We start from the raw sequence: 17,914 nt of genomic DNA on the forward strand, positions 1-17,914 counted from the left end.
TAATGCATTCTAGATTTATTGTGAGTAATCCTACACTACAACAAGCAACTCGCTATTTAACTAGTGACCAAGCAACAAAGTAGTTCAATTGAAATGCAAAACCAATCAAGAAAAATATATATATATATTAACTAATTGTTTTGAATTAAAATAAATAAATAATAAAGTTCATCATTCATTTAATGCAATGAAAAATTTAGCACAATATTCTTATGATTAATTACACAAAAATAATTGGAAAAAATCACCCGAAAATAAGAAAGATGAAAAAAGTAGGAGAAATCCATGCTTTTTGTTGAAATCTCAAAACTGAGGTATGAAGCTTAAAAATCTTTGTATGATTCGCCTTAAATTGATGTATAGATTTGTCTTCGTCTTCAAAATTTGTAAAATATGATGAAATTTAGGTCAAATGAAGGTCATTATGTTCGAGTTTTGGTATTTAAAGAATGTTAAAAAGATTTGCGTTGAATTGTTACCAAACTAAAAATAAGGAAAATCGATTTTTTTCCGCTTTTATATTAGGCGTGTGCCTAGGCATAGCTATGAAATTTTGATATTCATTTTTCAAATATTTGGTTTGTCCCTTTTGGATTCTTCCCTCTTGGTGCTTAATATAGATGTGTTTTGGGTGGTGAGCCTTAGTTCTTTTATACCAAAGCTACCCTGCAAAACTTACAAACACACTTGTTACATCAATGATAATAGAAACTATCAAACAAACCATTGAAAATTTCTTGGAGGTGAAGCCAACTCGACTTTCTATTTGATTCTACATTTCTTATGATATATGGAGGCTTGATTATTAATATGAAGTTCCCCATATATGATATACTCTATCCCAAGGAATGGAGTTATTTTCTTCCCAAGGAATAGAATTATTTTCTATACCCAATGAAAGTATGTTTTCTTTTAATTTATTAGTACTCTCAGGTATCGACACCTTGATAGTAAAATTCTTAAAAAACCTCTTAAAAGAAAATGTCAACACCTGGATCTCTAAGTATCGACACCTACCATTTTTCAGAATTCAAAACGTATGTATGTCTCGATTTTTGTTGTTCCAAGATCTTTGAGACTCTATCATACTAGCCAAGATTGACAACTGCATCTGTTTGATGATTAAACACAAGGAAAATTCTACTTGTATATAATGGTGTTCATAATGTGATGTGACAATCATCCGATTATTGATGTGAAAGTGTGAGATTTAAATTAAAGGTTGGATCCAGTGCCACGTGTAATTATGGACACCATTATGTAGATAATTATGTACATGTAGCACTTTCCTAAACACAATTGTTGTTTGACATTAGTTTCATCTTCTTTGAAGTTTGAATATAGGCATCTCGTGTGTAATTTATTACGTGTGTTTCTAATTTTCATCCATTCTTGCATTGTATTACATTGGAAGCAACATTGAGATATAAGACGTGTAATAGAATGACACACTGGTTTGTGATGTTACGAAATATCTTGTCTTGCTTGGGTGTTGTCAAGCATTAGAACCCAATATATACACGTCGCCACAGTGGATACTTGGAGTTATTATATTTAGTATGTGTTTGGCTCCGATTTTTACTAGCTTAATTCATTTTTATTTTTTTTTACCGTTGCTTGATGTAAAATGGGTCCCACTATCAGAAGTATGTGATAAGCAAGTAGAAGAAAATGGTTGTAGCCCCAGCAACGGTCAGAAAAACCATTTAAGATTCTGTTTGATTCTCATTCTTTTGTCACAAAAATGAAAAATATGATCGTTATCTCTTGTGTGAGTCTCATAAAAACTATATTTTTCATTTTCATTTTTGCAAAAATGGATATCAAACGGGGCCTAAATATTGAAGAAAATTTTTCTTAGACAGCCCCTCAATAACATGGGCCCTATTGTTACTTGGGCACTTACCATGTTGAATGCTACAACACCAACACTTTTATTTAATTGTTTACCATTCACCTTCGCAAAGAAAAACTAGGTTTGTATTTAACAATTAAGATGACTTTTGCACTTGTATTTTTAAAAGTTTTCAGTTAGGAAAATAAGAGCATCCCCAAGAATCTTTCTATTTTTAAAGTGTATTTTATGCATAATAAAAAGCATCTTTAAATTTAGATAGTAATTTTTTTATGCACTCCAATAAACTCTTTATTTTGTTTTTCCAGTGTACATTTAATAATTTCTTCTCATAATCTTATTTAACATAATTTTTAATATGTCAATGGCCAATCGATTCAAATCTAATTTGAATAATATAAATTATAGAGTGTTGAAATTTGTAATGTTTTAAGTGCAATCATTGGACATTAAAGAATAAATAGTGAATTTAACCCTCTAAATTTAGAGAGCCAGAACCACTCTCTATTTTAAAAAAGCAAATAAATAGTTTTTTAAAACTCATTTTTAAGTATCGACTCTTTAAAATGGAGAGTATTTTATATTTAGAGAGTTTCTTGTAGATGCTCTAAGAAGGTGAATGAAACTTTGCTATAGTTTTGCTTATTCAGTGTAAATACCTCACCACCAAGTGTGCAAAATAATTAGTTACATAAAGTAAATGTTTTTTTTTATTTTTTTTAATAATGTATGCTAAATTGCAAATGTTTACATTAAAAAAAAAATGTTATCAACATAATAATGTTAATTTCAACCTCAAGTGTTGACACTGGCAAGAGGAGTGTCGATACCTATGCCAAAACCGTCAAAGCCTCCGACCTTGTGAGAAATAGGTGTCGACGCCTGTAGCTCAACCATTGACACCAACTTTAAAATTAAATTAAATAATTAATTTTAAATACTCCAGTGTCGACACTCGAGTGTTGACACCTAATCGATGTATATTACATTATTACGGTTGACTACTGGGTAGTTGGTGTCTACACCCACTTGAATATTTTTATTGAATTCATTTTTATCAAACTTATCATGTATTCTTCTTGTCACGAAGTTAAAAATGTAATAGTTATGATAAAATCATATTGTAATCATCATGTTTTCGAACGTGCTACGGGATTTGTCATCTAAGATTATCTATATTACCATATGGTTAGTTGTAAAGATTTGCACTCCATTTCTACACTCGCACTTGCACAAACATGCTAACAATATTAACATATAAAGATAAGTATAAAATAATAAAGTTACATATAAATAATTCTTTTTTCTCTTATTCGAATAATTTATTTTCTCTTTACTTTCAAGTAAGAAACAATTATTTCTAATATAAACTCAATTTATTTAATTATAATCACTACACAATTTTTTATTTCTTAAACCATATTTTAATTACACTTAAAATTCTCAATCTTTACTCATTATAGTATTTATGTCCTTAACGATTTTTTATGATATTCTTATCTTCAAACTTTTTATTATTTAAAACATCAATGAGGCAGGTGTAGCCTTTACAGGAGCCTCACAGGCCCTCACTGTGTAGGGGCGAGGCCTCACATGTATTAAAAATTAAATTAAATTGTGGGGCTCGCCCCCCACGTGTCTTATCTGATAGGGCCCGTGAAAGAGGCCCATGTACGTACAGACCGACTCTTAAAACATTTCGCATATGATAACAGTTTATATCTAAAAGGTTTGTTGAAATAACGTATAATAATTTATTTTTCCATCATATCCTAAATAAATAAAAAAGTATGAAAAATATTTTTTCCTAATCTCAAAGTATGAAAACAAAATATTTTGACATAAATCATCGCAAAAAAAGAGATGTACTAAAGAATTGAAAATTATAAATATAATCCAACGAAAAAAATTAAAAAATAATTGCTACGACTACCAAATATTGAGGAGTTTAATTGTAATTAAAATGTGATAGTAACAAATAAAAATTGTGGTGATAATATATTCACCCGTTGCTTAATTTAAACTTTTATTTCTAACCAAAAGGACTTTCTATTAGACAAATTTAAATTGTTTATAAATAAAAATAGTAAGAGAAATAATAGCAACACTTATAAAAATGGTGAATAATAATTAAAAATATTTTATCAACATTAAGGGTTAATGTATGATTTTGAATAATTTATAAACCCTCTAAGTTTATATGGTTTCAACAGCAACCCCTAAATTGAAACCTCCCGCAAATCGTCGCCCCGCCACCACCAGCCTTATTCACGCCCAGTATTATACAAAGATGTCAACTTCCTTAGCAGACAAACCAGATTCCATGCCTGAAACTCAACACGAAAACGAAGAATATGAAGGAGAAGAGGAGGAGGAGGAGGAGTTGTCATGGTCATCAGATTCCGAAATAGGGGAAGCTTTGGATTTTTTGGATTCAAGGGACGATGCAGAAGGTGGAATAATGGATGGAGGCACATTCACTCTGCTTCACACCAGGCGCCCCAATGCCCATGGTGGGCTCCAGTCTCGGCCTAACACTTCTTCGCTCCAGCCAATCTCCAATAAATCCCAGAAGTTAGCCAACCGCATGAGGGCCTCACCCTTGGAGGTATTAATGGATAAATTATTTTATTTTTATGAATTTCGGAAATAAATTGACTACATCAAGAATTTTGGAGAGAAGAAAGTAGTTGATTTGTTTGAGAAGTTTACAATCTGGCAGTGCTTCAGATGTGTGTTCTATTGGCATATCCTCATTTTTGTGTGGACAGTTAAGTGGATATTTTTTGAATCTTATAAAAAGGAGAAAAAACGTCAAGTTTCAAACCCTGAAGGCACTTCTTCAGTTCCTCTATCTGTTGGGTTTGCATCTTATCTACGCTTGCATATGTAGTTGCATGAAGTATCTGCAACGTAACCTAAAAGCAAAGAGCTTTTTTTTTTTTTTTTTAAGCAAAACATCAACACAACCTCAATGGGTTTTGATTCTCCACCAAGAATGTTGATGGGCGTTTGGATTCCCCAATCTTATAGATAAAGTCAAACTCACGAGGACAAGAGGAAGGAGACATAAAACTGACCTTCTAAAAGCAAAATAATGCAACATATGAAGGAATGAAATAAAAAAAGGAAGTGCCACTTCATATGCAAAAAGAGCAAGTGAGAATAAAACTAATGTCCTTATATACTAGGAAATCCATATCTATCTTACAAGAGCTTGAAGTCATCTTGGTAGTTATAGAGGTCCATACTCATAATAATAGCTTTCATCCCAACTCGCCAACGCAAGTGAGTTGGTAACCTGGTTCCCCTCTTGATAAATGCTGGAAACAGTATCATGGTCATGTTGAGAAAAAGTGTTTATCTGTTGAAGAATGATCTGAATCGATCAAGTGAGAAAAGGTGTTTGATCTGTTTAAGATCGATCTGAATCGATCAAGTGAGAAAAGGTGTTTGATCTGTTTAAGAATGATCTGAATTGTCCATGGTCTTCTTCTTCTTATTGATATAATATGAACTAAGAAACCTGTTGACATGGCCCTCACCCCATTAGGATTACCTTCAAGAAGTTTAGGGTGCAATTGATTTGCCGTTTTCGGGCCATTTTCATTTTTCGAAAACTTGGAAAACGCGTTTGGTCCGTCGTTTTAGAAAACGCATTTTCGAAAATGAGTTAAAATTTATAATTGAAAACGCAAAACGACTTTTTGTCATTTTGAGCGTTTTCAGTTATAAATTGCCAAAACGCTCAAAATGCGGAAAACGGGCCGTTTTTGGGGAAAATTAAAAATCGTTTTGAAAATGAAAATGGAAAATAAAAATGCAAACCAACCGCTACCTTAAATTCCTCTTGCATCTTGAGTTCTACTTCCTTTCTTTTCTTTATGGGGTTAAAGAAGAAGAACCTATTGACATGCCCTTCAAGCGGTGAAATTGCCTTCTCGAAGTCTAAATTTCTCTTATATCCTGTAACTACCAGTAAAGTTATTTGCTCTGCTTAATTATTTCCTTTCTTTTCTTTTGCTTTTTTCTCATATCACATTAGCGCTTAAGATCCAGAGATAGTTTATTCTTTTGAAGGGTCAGTCTGATGTGGCACAAGTTCAACATGGGCATCATATTTCTTGAATATGAACCCTGCTATTGGCCATATATTCAATGATTTTTCGGATATAATTTTTGAACTTCCACATCAGCTTGAAAAAAATAATTTTGCTTATTGGGGTAATGTAAATGCAGGCTTAAAATGAAGTTTTATTTATCATCTTATTCCACATTAACTGACATTGTTCTAAAATTTCAATGTTTCATTCAAAAATTGAACAAAATCTTTGTAGTTGGTTGTTATTAATTTCAGTTTGCCCTCTTATATATATGTGTGTCTATATATATAAGTTTTTGCTTTTTATATCCTGAGGAGTTCATTTGTCCGTCCAGGAATGGGAAGGAAGGCTGAATGTTGGCATGTCGAATTCTGTGACAACTGCAATTCGTGGAAGTGTTCGAGATATGGCAATTGGTAAAACAAAAACAACTGAAAAAGCAGACCGTGCAACTGTTGAGCAGGTGAATGACAATTAACTGATTTCTTAGATGGTTAATATCCTTATTTCTTCTTTTTAGGTTGTTCATGTGGTTTAATATCACGTTTCCTAGCAAGACTGCTTGCAAGATGTGCTGATCACTTCTCTCTCTATATGTTCTCATCAATTCTGCTACTGTCTCCATAATTGAGTTTCGTAGGAAGCATGCTTGTTGAGTTATTCCCTGTTAAATAATCTCTATATGCATGCTAGCACCCAGACACAGATATGTATATGGAGTTGCCTTATTAACAAGTTTTTCTACTCTACTTCAACAATTTTGAAGTCTGATGACAATTGCATGCAGATGTTTTATGCTATTAAGTGTGAGCCTGGATATGCCACTGTAAAAGCATCAATTTGTTATTTGTGATTGTATTTTGTTGTTAGCACATTAATTTGGAATCTGAATGTTCAATTAAAAATATAACTGCTATCACCATGCTTAAAAATCGTATCTTACTTTCAGGCTATTGATCCTAGAACTCGTATGGTTTTATTCAAAATGCTGAATCGAGGTGTGTTTAATGATATCAACGGGTGCATTTCAACTGGAAAAGAAGTATGTATCACACTCCTATATTCAAGGCTTCAATTCTCCTCCTACTTATCTTTTTTTCTCTCTCCTCACAACAATCATTATTCTATGTTATAATGTTATAGGAAACTCACACGTGCTAGAACGTTATGTAACTTGTCTTTTGATTCATTCTTCGTTTACAGGCCAATGTTTATCATGCTACAAAATCTGATGGTCAGGAACTGGCAATCAAGGTCTACAAAACTTCAGTTCTTGTATTCAAGTATGTTGAGTGACCTTTTGGTTTGTTTCAACCCATAGATAATTTTATCTGTTTTGCTATCGTGTATCTATTAAAGAAATAATTCTGAACTCAATTTCAAAGTGGTAACTGAACAGCTATGTGAATTTTTTCTATATAAACATTCACAATTTTTCAAAATCCATGAATGTATTAAGTTACCGGAACTTCCAATATTGGCAGGAGATACTCATCTACTATACTATAGAATGTTTATTGTAAATCACATGAAACAGTAGCCTTTGTTGAAAATAAGAAGTGACAAGAAAGTTAAGGAATTAACATAGTCTAACCAAAACAGACTTCAGTCTTTTGATGGAAAGCTAAATTGATAAAAAAAATTTACTTCTACCAGCTCAAAGGGTACAGTGTTAATTTTAGCTGTCCATAATAATTATAAACATAACTCTTAATTTTGTTAATCTATATTATTTTTAGCAGCATTACAAAAGGTGAAGCGCAAGACAGGGCATCTGGTGTGGTTATATCTTTTCGATTTTGTCATAGAAAAGGAAAATGAGAAGTAAATCAGTAGAAAAAAACAAATGGAAATGCAATATACTTCTTTGCTGAAACATGTAACACAATAAATAGACCATATATTGTTAGTACCTCCACTATGCTGATTATCATATAGTATGTAAAAATATTCTTTGTATGGAGGCAAAAGCTTTAGAACAAGGTTTAAGTGAGTGTTCTCCTACCACGTTACTCTAGTTTTTTTTTGTTTTGTTTATTTATTTATTTATTTTTTAATTTTTTGTGTTGAATCTACCCCGCATTCTTGAAGGCATAAGCCTCGAACAACTTTACTTGCTTCTGGGGTGACCTTGACTCCCTTAAGATATTTAGTTTCTAAAGTTTGTTATGAAAGTACAGAAAATTTGATGCGAAATCTTGTATATATGAGGAACAAGATCTGTTTAGATTATAATCTTGTATTGTGATAAATATTTCATTTTATGACCACAGTTATCCTTACTTTTATCTTATGAAATTCTTATTCAACTCTATAAACTAAATTTGCTGCAAAACAAACATGCTTTGCCGCTCAACTTTCAACCTGTAAATGGGAAACGTGTGTAAAATATAATACTGTAGATAGAATTTCTATAATGCTCTCGTGGTTTCCAAATTATACCCCTACTTCTTGCATCAGTTTTATCATGTGGTTTTTTTATAGCCTAAAGTCTTGCATTATAATTGTGCTCTGGACATGATCTGCTCACCACTATTGCTTATATCGCTGCTTCAAATAATAGGGATAGAGATCGCTATGTACAAGGTGACTATCGTTTTAGATATGGATACTGCAAGCACAATCCTCGAAAAATGGTTAAGACATGGGCTGAGAAAGAAATGAGGAATCTTATGAGGTAAATGCCTTGTTGTCTGTCTTATATGTCTTGTTACCTTGAAGTTATAGAGTATAACTGCTGCAGATGTTCAAACTTTATAGCCTTCCATTGACTTGTGCAATCTCTAGAAAACTTTGATTTGTTGAATGTTCCAGATGGGGTGAAGCAAGAAGTTCGTAGCTTTTTATTTTTGGGACACTGTTGGGTTCTAAAATCATGATAATGGTATATGGCTCAAGTTTTTAAAGAAGTTATAAAAATTCTCACAGGTGACTCGAAATTTGAAATGGGTTGCCATTTGTCTAAACACTTTATTCACACTTGTTTCTAGGCAACAATGTTTTGATCAAATGACAGTCACTATAATAGCAGTTAATCAGGGAATTAATTTTGTATGAAATTTTAGTTGCAATAAATGTTACAAATTGTTGTAGACTTGTGGGTGCTTTAGTGCCAAAATCAGGTTGAAAGGATTATGTCAAAATATATATAGGTATTATTATTGTTTCTCTGTTGTGATTCAATTTCATCAGTGCTCGTGGGTGAACTGCAGATTAAGGGCTGCAGGAATCAGGTGTCCAGCTCCCCTTCTTTTGAGGCTTCATGTTCTGGTTATGGAATTCATAGGTATTGCCTTGATATTCTGCTCGAGTATCTTTGCTTTCATTGTTAGAAGTAATGGTGAATTTCGTTTTATGACAGGCAAGGCAGGTTGGGCTGCACCTCGGCTCAAGGATGCTGCTTTATCGCTTGACAAGTTACGTGAAGGCTATGTGGAGGTGGGTTCAGATATATCTATTAGCTTCTTTATATTTTGACAACTAGTTTGATGCCTGAATAAAGAGAGGTGGGCTATGTAGATGGCTGACTTGAGTTGGCTTTATATAAGCTACATTGATTTGATCCTCTTATTAACTGATATTTATTGGTCGATTTTGTCAGATCCAGATTTATCATAAATCTACTTCTGACTTGGGAGATTGTTAGGAAATTTGGTACACCGTTGATCTGGAATACTGAGTTTGTTGATTTATTTTCTATAGCTTCCCTCTAATATTTATGAGTCACAAATGTTATGTTGAAAATTTTATCATAAAGACAACCTTCCATGCGAAAGGTTTGATGGCACTCCCTTTAGTCTTTCTGTGAATCAGATTAAAAAGTTATTAAGCTTACTCAAATGTATCCCAATCTTCACAAGGTAAATAATTTATCATGACCCCGTTGTACAAATTATAATGATCCATGGGAAGGGTCACATTCGTAAACTGTCTGTTATGGGCTCCATTGTAACATTGCTCCCTTTTATTTTTAAAAAATGGATAACCACCAATTTATAGATGACGACTTATGAAAAGAGCTTAATTGGTCGATATGTTTGTTTTTGATTTAATGTTACGATGCACATGCTCCCCTCCCAACCGAGAAAAGAGGGAAAGAAGTTTTGAGTTTAACTGTTTTCTGTCATATTTTCCAGATGATTGTGGCCATGCGAACGTTATATCAGAAGTGTAAACTGGTGCATGGGGATCTCAGTGAATATAACATACTGTATTTCGAGGTAAATCTTTATTTTCTCTGGTTTATAAACACGGTACCTTTGACTATGAACAATTTCTGATAAGTATATTGAGCAGGGACACTTGTATGTTATTGATGTTTCACAATCAGTTGATCTTGACCATCCACATGCCCTTGATTTCCTTCGTGAGGATTGTATACATGTTTCGGTGAGTATAAAAAAAAGGAATGGTAAAAAAAAAAAGTTGGCCCCCCCCCCCCCCCCCTTCTCTCTCTCTCTCTCTCTCTTCTTAAGTATCAAGGTTTTCAGTTGAATAATTTATGCAAATGAATAAGTGTTACGGCAATTAACGATGTTGATGTTGATTAAATTGTGTAAGTGTGGCCTGCAGGATTTCTTTAAAAAACACGGCATAGCTGTTATGACAATTCGGGAACTGTTTGATTTTATAGTGGATCCCACTATTGACGATGATTCTGTGGACAGTTATCTTGAAGAGGTAATTTCCAATAGCTATGGTCTAATGGCAAAACTTTTAATATTCATTGTAACTGCTTTTGATTTGTTGCAGGTGCAACAAAAAATTTTGGCTAGAGGTGATGTGATCTCTGCGGAGGAAGAAATTGCAGATTCTGTATTTGTGCAGGTTTCAGTAGAATTTATTCTCTCTCTCTCTCTCTCTCCCCATAAATTCTTCAACACTTCAGCATCTTAACATTCTTTGCAATGAACTTTCCCAATAAATTTGGGGTCCGTTCCGCAAATCCTTTTTCGAAGCTCCTCATCTAGCAATGAACCTAGAGTGGTCAAAGTGTATGTGTGTAAAATTTATTTGTGGAACAGGGTTATTCAGTTGTTGGATTTTTACTTGTTAAGTTTAATGCATGTTTAATGATTGTTGGAATCTCATTACGTGATTATATTGTTGTCGGGTTTGTGCTTGCATGAGATCAACAATTTCTATTGAGTGGTCAATTTCCTGATTACTAGCACCGTGTTTGATTTATGCTTTATTTTATTTATTTGAATAAAACCCAAAAATGTCATTGATGACGCATCGTGCTTATATTAAATCAGTTTTGGAGATATAAAAACAAATTTTAGTTGATGATTTAGGCAAGTCTTTTGTTACCGTATTGTCTAATTATGTTTAGTGTTTATTTCATCTGAAGCTCAAAATTTAGTTACATTTTATTTTAGCAAAATGATTTGATGAATGAATTGTGAATTTCTCAATGCTATATTTTGTTTGTTTTTTTCTAGTCGTTCATTCCAAAGACACTGGATCACGTGAAGAATGCTGAGGAAGATGTGCAACGAATTACGAGTGGCAAGGATACAGGGGACATGTATTATCAGACCATTACGGGTCTGAAGCAGGCTCTTTCTATGGTTAATTCGTCTCAAGCAGAAACAGAGAAACATCAGTTGAATGAAAATCCAGTAATCAGAACCTCTGCTCAGGCCGCTGAACATCCTGACTTGACCCATGGTGATTCGGAGTCTGGAAGTGATGACAGTGAAAGCGATTCAAGTGAATCAGAGGATTCGTCTTCTGAAAGCAATAAGCAGGGGCCAACCGATAGAAAAACAGCCAGGAAAGAGAACAAGAAGAAAGTTAAAGAAGAGAAGAGGGAGGCTAGAAAGCATAAAGTTCCCAAAGCTGTGAAGAAGAAAAAGAAAAAGTTGGCTAAAGCCAAGAAATATAGGTAAGCAGCAGGTTGTTACCATCTGAACCACCTCGACATTGTAAGTCTGGTGGAAGCAATTTTGCAGTTTTTGCGGTAATCAATGATGTTGGCACATCATATAGTGAGTACTCTATATTTTAAGTTATAATAGTTCTGCACTTCCTTGTCTTCTTTTGTTGATTTCCTTCACTTCATACATCTGCACAACAGATCTGATCATGTGTTCCCACATAACTTTCTTGTGATGAAGAGATGAAATTGTGTTGGTTAATTTGCAAGTTGTTTTCTTACTTTCCAATCACTCATATTTAGCCCTTGTTTGAGCACCATTCTTGTCAAAAAATGAATTTTTGAATAGCGTATTGATGAGAAATGTGTGGTTAAAAAATAAAGAACATTCATGGATTTGCGTGTAATATTATTTTATTGAAAAATGTGTGGTTAAAATAAGGTCAATCACCGTTGAAGAATATATTTTGATGGAAAAATGGGGCTCAAACAAGGACTTAGTTTGGATAAAGTTCTGCATTGCTAAAATTAAGCTCCTTTTTTATTTTTTTTAAGTGATCTGTATGGATTAAGAGAGGTTTGTTTGATCTATGTATGATGCTCTTTTCGTACTTTGCTCCAAAATTTAGCTCTAGAAGGCTGTTGCATTTTCTGGGCTTTATTGGAAGCCTGAAGCTAACTTTTAATCATGCTGAAGCTTTGATGCTCATACTAGGTGTCTGTGTCAAGTACATGTCTCACACTGCCACTCGGACACTATTCGGTCATTTTATTGTTGAATACATGTTAGGTATTGGCACTCTTCAAATATTATGATTGTTTTATTGTTGGTCTGAAGCTCCAACACCAACACTCTTCAGACTCTCTATAATCAATTTATTGGAGGTCTGAAGCCGCTTTATCCATTCCAAGGTCTGGACACTCCTCTTAGGTGTGTATCATACACCGTTAACTTCAGATACACGATTGGTGATCTCAAGCTACTTAAATTGAGTCTTGAAGTTCCATCTTAAAAAATCAATATTGTTAAAGAGAAACTCAAGCCCTTTTATGCTAGTTGTTTTCATACGATGTGGGATTTACCCTTAATATATTATGCCGAAGCCTGGATGCTACTATTTGTCGGTTTTGGATAGATATTGGATACTGACACTCTTCAAATGCTATATGATGAGTGTATGCTGTTTGAAGTTTCTTTATTCATGCCAAATCGTGGCCACTCTTCATTGGTACAAGTGTTTTCACAATGGGACAACGCCTTCAAACATCATATAATTTTATATTTACATGATAGAATGCGGTCAGGTTTTGTTTAGCCTCCCTTTGGTTGAAATGGAAGCTTCTGAAAGGCATTAAAATATTTGACTGAATAATTTCATTTGTGTAGCTTTTCTCAACAGTTCTCTTTCTTGCTATTCACTCTTGCCTTGGGGCTAATTGTTTATTTCTATACAAATTGAAAGGTATTTCATTTTTTAAAGCTTAAGAAGCACTGCCATTAACCATCACGGTGCTCATCTCTAATACAGGTGATGATTTGTAAACTGTATTAACATTCTGTATATTGGAGTCGTGCATCTCATGGGGTTTCAACTTCATTTAAAGGGAGGTGCCCAACGTGCTGATAAGGTTAAATGCAGGTTTACTGCATTTGATGCGAGACTTGGAAGTAGTTATTAGAATTCACCCCTCTTTGAAACTGGCGTGTACAAAAATAACGTTTTAGTTAAGCCCTCTTGGGGCTTGCCTGTTTCCAATGAAGGGTGATTGTTCTCATAACACTGTTACTAATACTTGGGTAGAATTCATCAAGGGTTATGCTACATGTGGCATAACATCATTGGAGGATTGAAAAACGATTTTTTCAACCCTCCAATTATGGAATTTCATATGTACATTATTGACATTTTTATAGACACCATAATGTACATGTAGAATTATGGATATCATAATGTACATGTAGAATTATTCATTATCTGTACAAGTAGAGTACTTCATCAAAAATATTCTTATAGAGTGGACATGCAGAAAGTGCTTATAAGCCCGTAAGGCAAGACTTTCACAAGTGACGTTGAATGCAGTAGTAGCAGCTACAGAAAAGAATCATCAGATCTTCCATAACAAAGAGAATGTAGAAAACTTACACTGCAAGTTTCTCTTCATATAGTATACTTTTATCTGCGTATTATGGCAGGTTGTTTAGGGAAGTATTCAACAATAATGAACTAACAACAAAAGGAGTCCTACTCTACAGACTTGCTTTACATCGAGTGGAAGCAGGACCAGCAACTGGATAAGAAGCCATTCTTTCTCCTGCATTATAATCAACAACATATTTTTAGTCAGCACCGTTCTCATTAGGTATTCCGAACAGAATATTATTGGACAAAACTGTACATGATAATAAACAAAATTTTTGCTCCTTTTATTCCTTAATCTTTTCAAGTCAAGCCTATGTTCCAAACATGCCATAAAGGGTTGAAAGACATTCTTCAGTGATCATTATAGACATCAATGTATTCGACAGTAAGCAAGAACTCGATTTCTTTTATTCCTTAATCATAAAGTGTTGTCATGTTGAGCTGCCCTACTAAACATGCCCAGAACTATATAGGACGACAAACAAGATTTTCACTTCTTTTATTTCTTTATCCTATCCAATACCTATAAATTTTTCACTTTTTTTTTATTCTTTCATACCATTTGATGTTGTCTGGTCGAGCATACATACCTAGCATATCGTAAGGGGTTTAGAATGAAATTCTGAACAGAACATACCTGCTGCCATAGCTGTCACCACTGCTGCTCCCTTTACTTCCATTGGAATTGCTTGTTCTGCTATTATCACTGTTACTTGAATATGTAAATCTTTTCTTCCACCACTCCTTGTCAGCCCCCTTTGATGACACCTCTGGCTTAGGAGAAACTTTTGAACTAGCATTATTTGTTAAATTCTTCTTCTTCTTGGATTTAAAAGTAATTGGAAAAACCATTTTGAGAAATAAACCCCTGTTATCAATACTTCCATTTCTAATCATCTTTGCCCTCTTCTCTTTTACCATACTCTCTTGCCTTTTCACTTTCACCATCTGATCTACTACTTGATCATCATGATTTGTGATTAATTTATCCGATCCCTCTTCTTGACCTTGATCTTGATCTTGAGTTTCTAATATAGACGGCTCTACAAGATCTTTCAAGGTGAGCTCATAAGAGGACTCAGGCAAATTCTTGATCATATCCATAAGTTCCCCCTGCCCTCTAACAATGTCCTGCACCCTGCTGTGGTGAAGAAGCGGCCGATTCGACAGATTTTCCTGTGGGACATTATTCCATAAAGGTGGAGAGCAAACACCAGAATCTTCTTCTTCTTCTTCCATGCTTTGATGAGTTCTAAACTGAACTCCCTGATCACCATTCCAATTCCTATAGTTCTCATAATTTTGAGCAGTTTTTCTAACCTTAGCATCAAAATTTAAAATCCTCCTATGCCCAAAACTCTCTCTTGTATAGCCGAGAGCTTTTGGAAATTCAGTTCTTGAATTATGCATGATTTTAGAATGAAAGTCTCATGTACGGTTTGGAGAGGAGGTTTTTTAATTGAAAAATGACTATATCGAAAACTAGAGAGTAATAAATAGTGGGGGGGATACAGTTCTAGAACGAAAATTCTTTTAGCTGAATGACGACCATATTGAATGAATATCGACTCAATTCGAAGGAAATTATGAGAGGTTGAGGGGAAGAGTGAATTGGGGTGGCATTGTCATATGTTGTGTTGATCCATAGTCACTTTCCTATTACTTACAACAAATTTTTAATTGGTGTGGATAGATTTTTGCTTGCAAAAAGTCAATGATTTCTAGATGAGTTTGGTTGTGGCGTGAGGTTGGGGTTGGGGGATGGAGCAATCTTTCTCCCAACAAGAATTTTGTTTTATTTTGTTATGGATGCTGAGGGCGGGCATGTCGCTTTCATATCACGATATTAGGGAGATTTTTCTCAAAATGAGTTTTGTTATTACTCTCTTGTTATATGTGTAGATTCTGGCCTATTGGTATTTGACCATCAGCCTCAGAAATTGCCATGGCATGGCATGGCAAGAGTGGTGCAATTTTGTCGTTTTGACGTGACATGAAAAGTTTATGCTTTTAGGGTTATTAGAATAAACCGTTCATACTTTCTTTTTCTTTTCTTTTTTTGGTATTTTCACCCTTATTTCAGTATTTAATTGCAGAAATCATCATTTTCATTCATTTTGTTAATTAAAAGCTGTGAAATAAAAAATATACCATTCTATTTAAATAAAACTAAAATAAAGAACTCAATGCTCAAAATTAGGAAGTCGAAAATACCAAAAATAGTGGCACCACGTCTTCTGACTACACCCACCATCATGGACCACCACCGATTAGGTCACACACCTTAGGAGCACAAACTCCATGGAGAGAATTCATCCAACAAAGGGCAAACGATAGATAATTTTTTGGTTTTTCTTGCACAAATAACTCGTGGATAGTGACAATTTTCTCCCACTAATTGATGGCTTCCACATAGCCCAATCCACAAATTTTCTTGGAAAAAATCAAATTAAAATTCAGACGAAAATGGACAACCATTTAATTGATCCAATTGTTGATCACTTGCTTCCAAATTTAGTCTCAATAGTCTCAACAGGGACAGTTCAGTAGATCGATTAGAGGTTATTTTGTTAGATGGTGTCGATGGTTTAGGGGGTGTTCTCTTTGTGTTTCAGTTTTGTGTTTTGAGTTTTGAATTCATTTTGAGTTTTGTATTTTGAGTTTTTGTTTTGAAATTGTTGAAAATGCGTTCTTTTTGTTAGTTTCTCAAAACAAAAAAAAATAATTTTTTTTTTTTAAAATTTTGAGAATCACCACAACACCACCTCAAAATTTTTTTTTTTTTAAATTTTGAGAATCACCACAACACCACCTCAAAAAACCAAAAAAAAAAAATTAATTAAATTTTTTTTTTTTGAAATTTTGAGAATCACCACACTATCTCTTCAAAAAAAAAAAATTTAATTTTTAATTTTTTTTTGAAATTTTGAGAATCACCACACCACCTCCTCAAAAAAAAAAGAAAGAAGTGTTTCCCGCGTTTTCAATTTTTTCAAGTTTTACACTGAAAATGCCCAAAACGACAAAAAAGTCGTTTTGTGTTTTCTTCACAAATTTTTTTTCGTTTTCGAAAACGTTTTCGAAAATTCGTTTTCGAAAACGGGAAAGAGAACACGTTTTCACCGTTTTGAAAAATCGAAAACAGAAAACGACCCGAAAACGGTAAAGAGAACAGGGCCTTAGTATTTGTAAGTTTGAGGTTTTGGCCGTCAATTGCGGTCAGATCCGATGGGGTTTGGACAAGCAAGTTGGTACGTTGTGACAATGAGATGAAGGGCTGTATGGTGGTGGTGGTGTCAGGTGGCTAAGGTTAGGGAGGTGTTTTCGGTGAGTTAAAGTGGCGGTTTCATGGTTAGGAAATAAATTGATTTTTATTTTTTATTTTTTAACTATTTATTTGTACTTTTTTGAAAACTTTGGGAGTATAGTTACAATTTCTTCTTTATTTTTTTTCTTTTATTTCTTTTTATTTTAAATATGAGGATATATTAATCATTTTACAATTTTTAATTGACAAAACGGTTGAAAATAATGATTTTCGCAATGAAATGTGGAAATAAAGGTGAAAATGTCAAAAAATAAAAAGTAATGACGTTTTTCGCGATAATATTGATAGATAGAAACCTTTTTTTGCCAATATCCTAATCTTTTATTGCCATATAAAATGAAAACACGAATTATTTACTTAATTTTTCTATCAAAATACCCTTTTTTATTTTATATATATATATAAGAATTGATCTCCTAAACACCAAGTGATGTAGCACACTCTAATAGGTAATGTAATTAATTTTGTAATCAATTATTATCTCACATCACTTATTATAGTGTATCATATCACACTGGTGCTTATCTTAAGCATTGGTGCTTAAGAAATTAGTCTTCTATACGGAGTTGCCATCATGAGTGGATGGGGGGGGGGGGGGTTCGGGGC

At 33.6% G+C, this 17,914-nt stretch overlaps 2 protein-coding genes across 2 annotated transcripts; one reads left to right on the forward strand and one right to left on the reverse strand.

Moving 5' to 3' along the window:
* The first annotated feature begins 4,040 nt into the window (after positions 1-4,040).
* Positions 4,041-12,101, forward strand: LOC111372278 (serine/threonine-protein kinase RIO1-like). The gene is made up of 12 exons (XM_022994526.1): positions 4,041-4,463; positions 6,293-6,421; positions 6,908-7,000; positions 7,162-7,241; positions 8,522-8,635; positions 9,171-9,244; positions 9,320-9,396; positions 10,095-10,178; positions 10,255-10,347; positions 10,531-10,638; positions 10,711-10,785; positions 11,403-12,101. Exons 1-12 carry the CDS (start codon positions 4,056-4,058, stop codon positions 11,850-11,852), a joined length of 1,785 nt encoding a protein of 594 aa, XP_022850294.1. The 5' UTR covers positions 4,041-4,055; the 3' UTR covers positions 11,853-12,101.
* Positions 12,102-13,933: 1,832 nt separating this feature from the next.
* On the reverse strand, positions 13,934-15,759 carry LOC111372279. Its single transcript, XM_022994528.1, has 2 exons — positions 14,618-15,759; positions 13,934-14,152 (listed from the first exon to the last, which is right to left on the reverse strand). The coding sequence occupies exons 1-2, from the start codon at positions 15,388-15,390 to the stop codon at positions 14,101-14,103; spliced, it is 825 nt and encodes a 274-aa protein (XP_022850296.1). The 5' UTR covers positions 15,391-15,759; the 3' UTR covers positions 13,934-14,100.
* Positions 15,760-17,914: the final 2,155 nt, after the last annotated feature.

Source organism: Olea europaea, chromosome 23, assembly GCF_002742605.1.
Source record: "Olea europaea var. sylvestris chromosome 23, O_europaea_v1, whole genome shotgun sequence".
NCBI classification, from domain to species: Eukaryota; Viridiplantae; Streptophyta; class Magnoliopsida; order Lamiales; family Oleaceae; genus Olea; species Olea europaea.

Excerpts from the sequence above, each read along its gene's own strand:
- LOC111372278 (XM_022994526.1), top strand. The coding sequence starts at position 4,056 with ATGGTTTCAACAGCAACCCCTAAATTGAAACCTCCCGCAAATCGTCGC. Across the intron at positions 7,242-8,521 it reads ACTTCAGTTCTTGTATTCAA|GGATAGAGATCGCTATGTAC; the intron begins GTATGTTGAGTG and ends TTCAAATAATAG. Across the intron at positions 10,348-10,530 it reads AGGATTGTATACATGTTTCG|GATTTCTTTAAAAAACACGG; the intron begins GTGAGTATAAAA and ends TGTGGCCTGCAG.
- LOC111372279 (XM_022994528.1), bottom strand. The coding sequence starts at position 15,390 with ATGCATAATTCAAGAACTGAATTTCCAAAAGCTCTCGGCTATACAAGA. Across the intron at positions 14,153-14,617 it reads GGTGACAGCTATGGCAGCAG|GAGAAAGAATGGCTTCTTAT; the intron begins GTATGTTCTGTT and ends ATTATAATGCAG.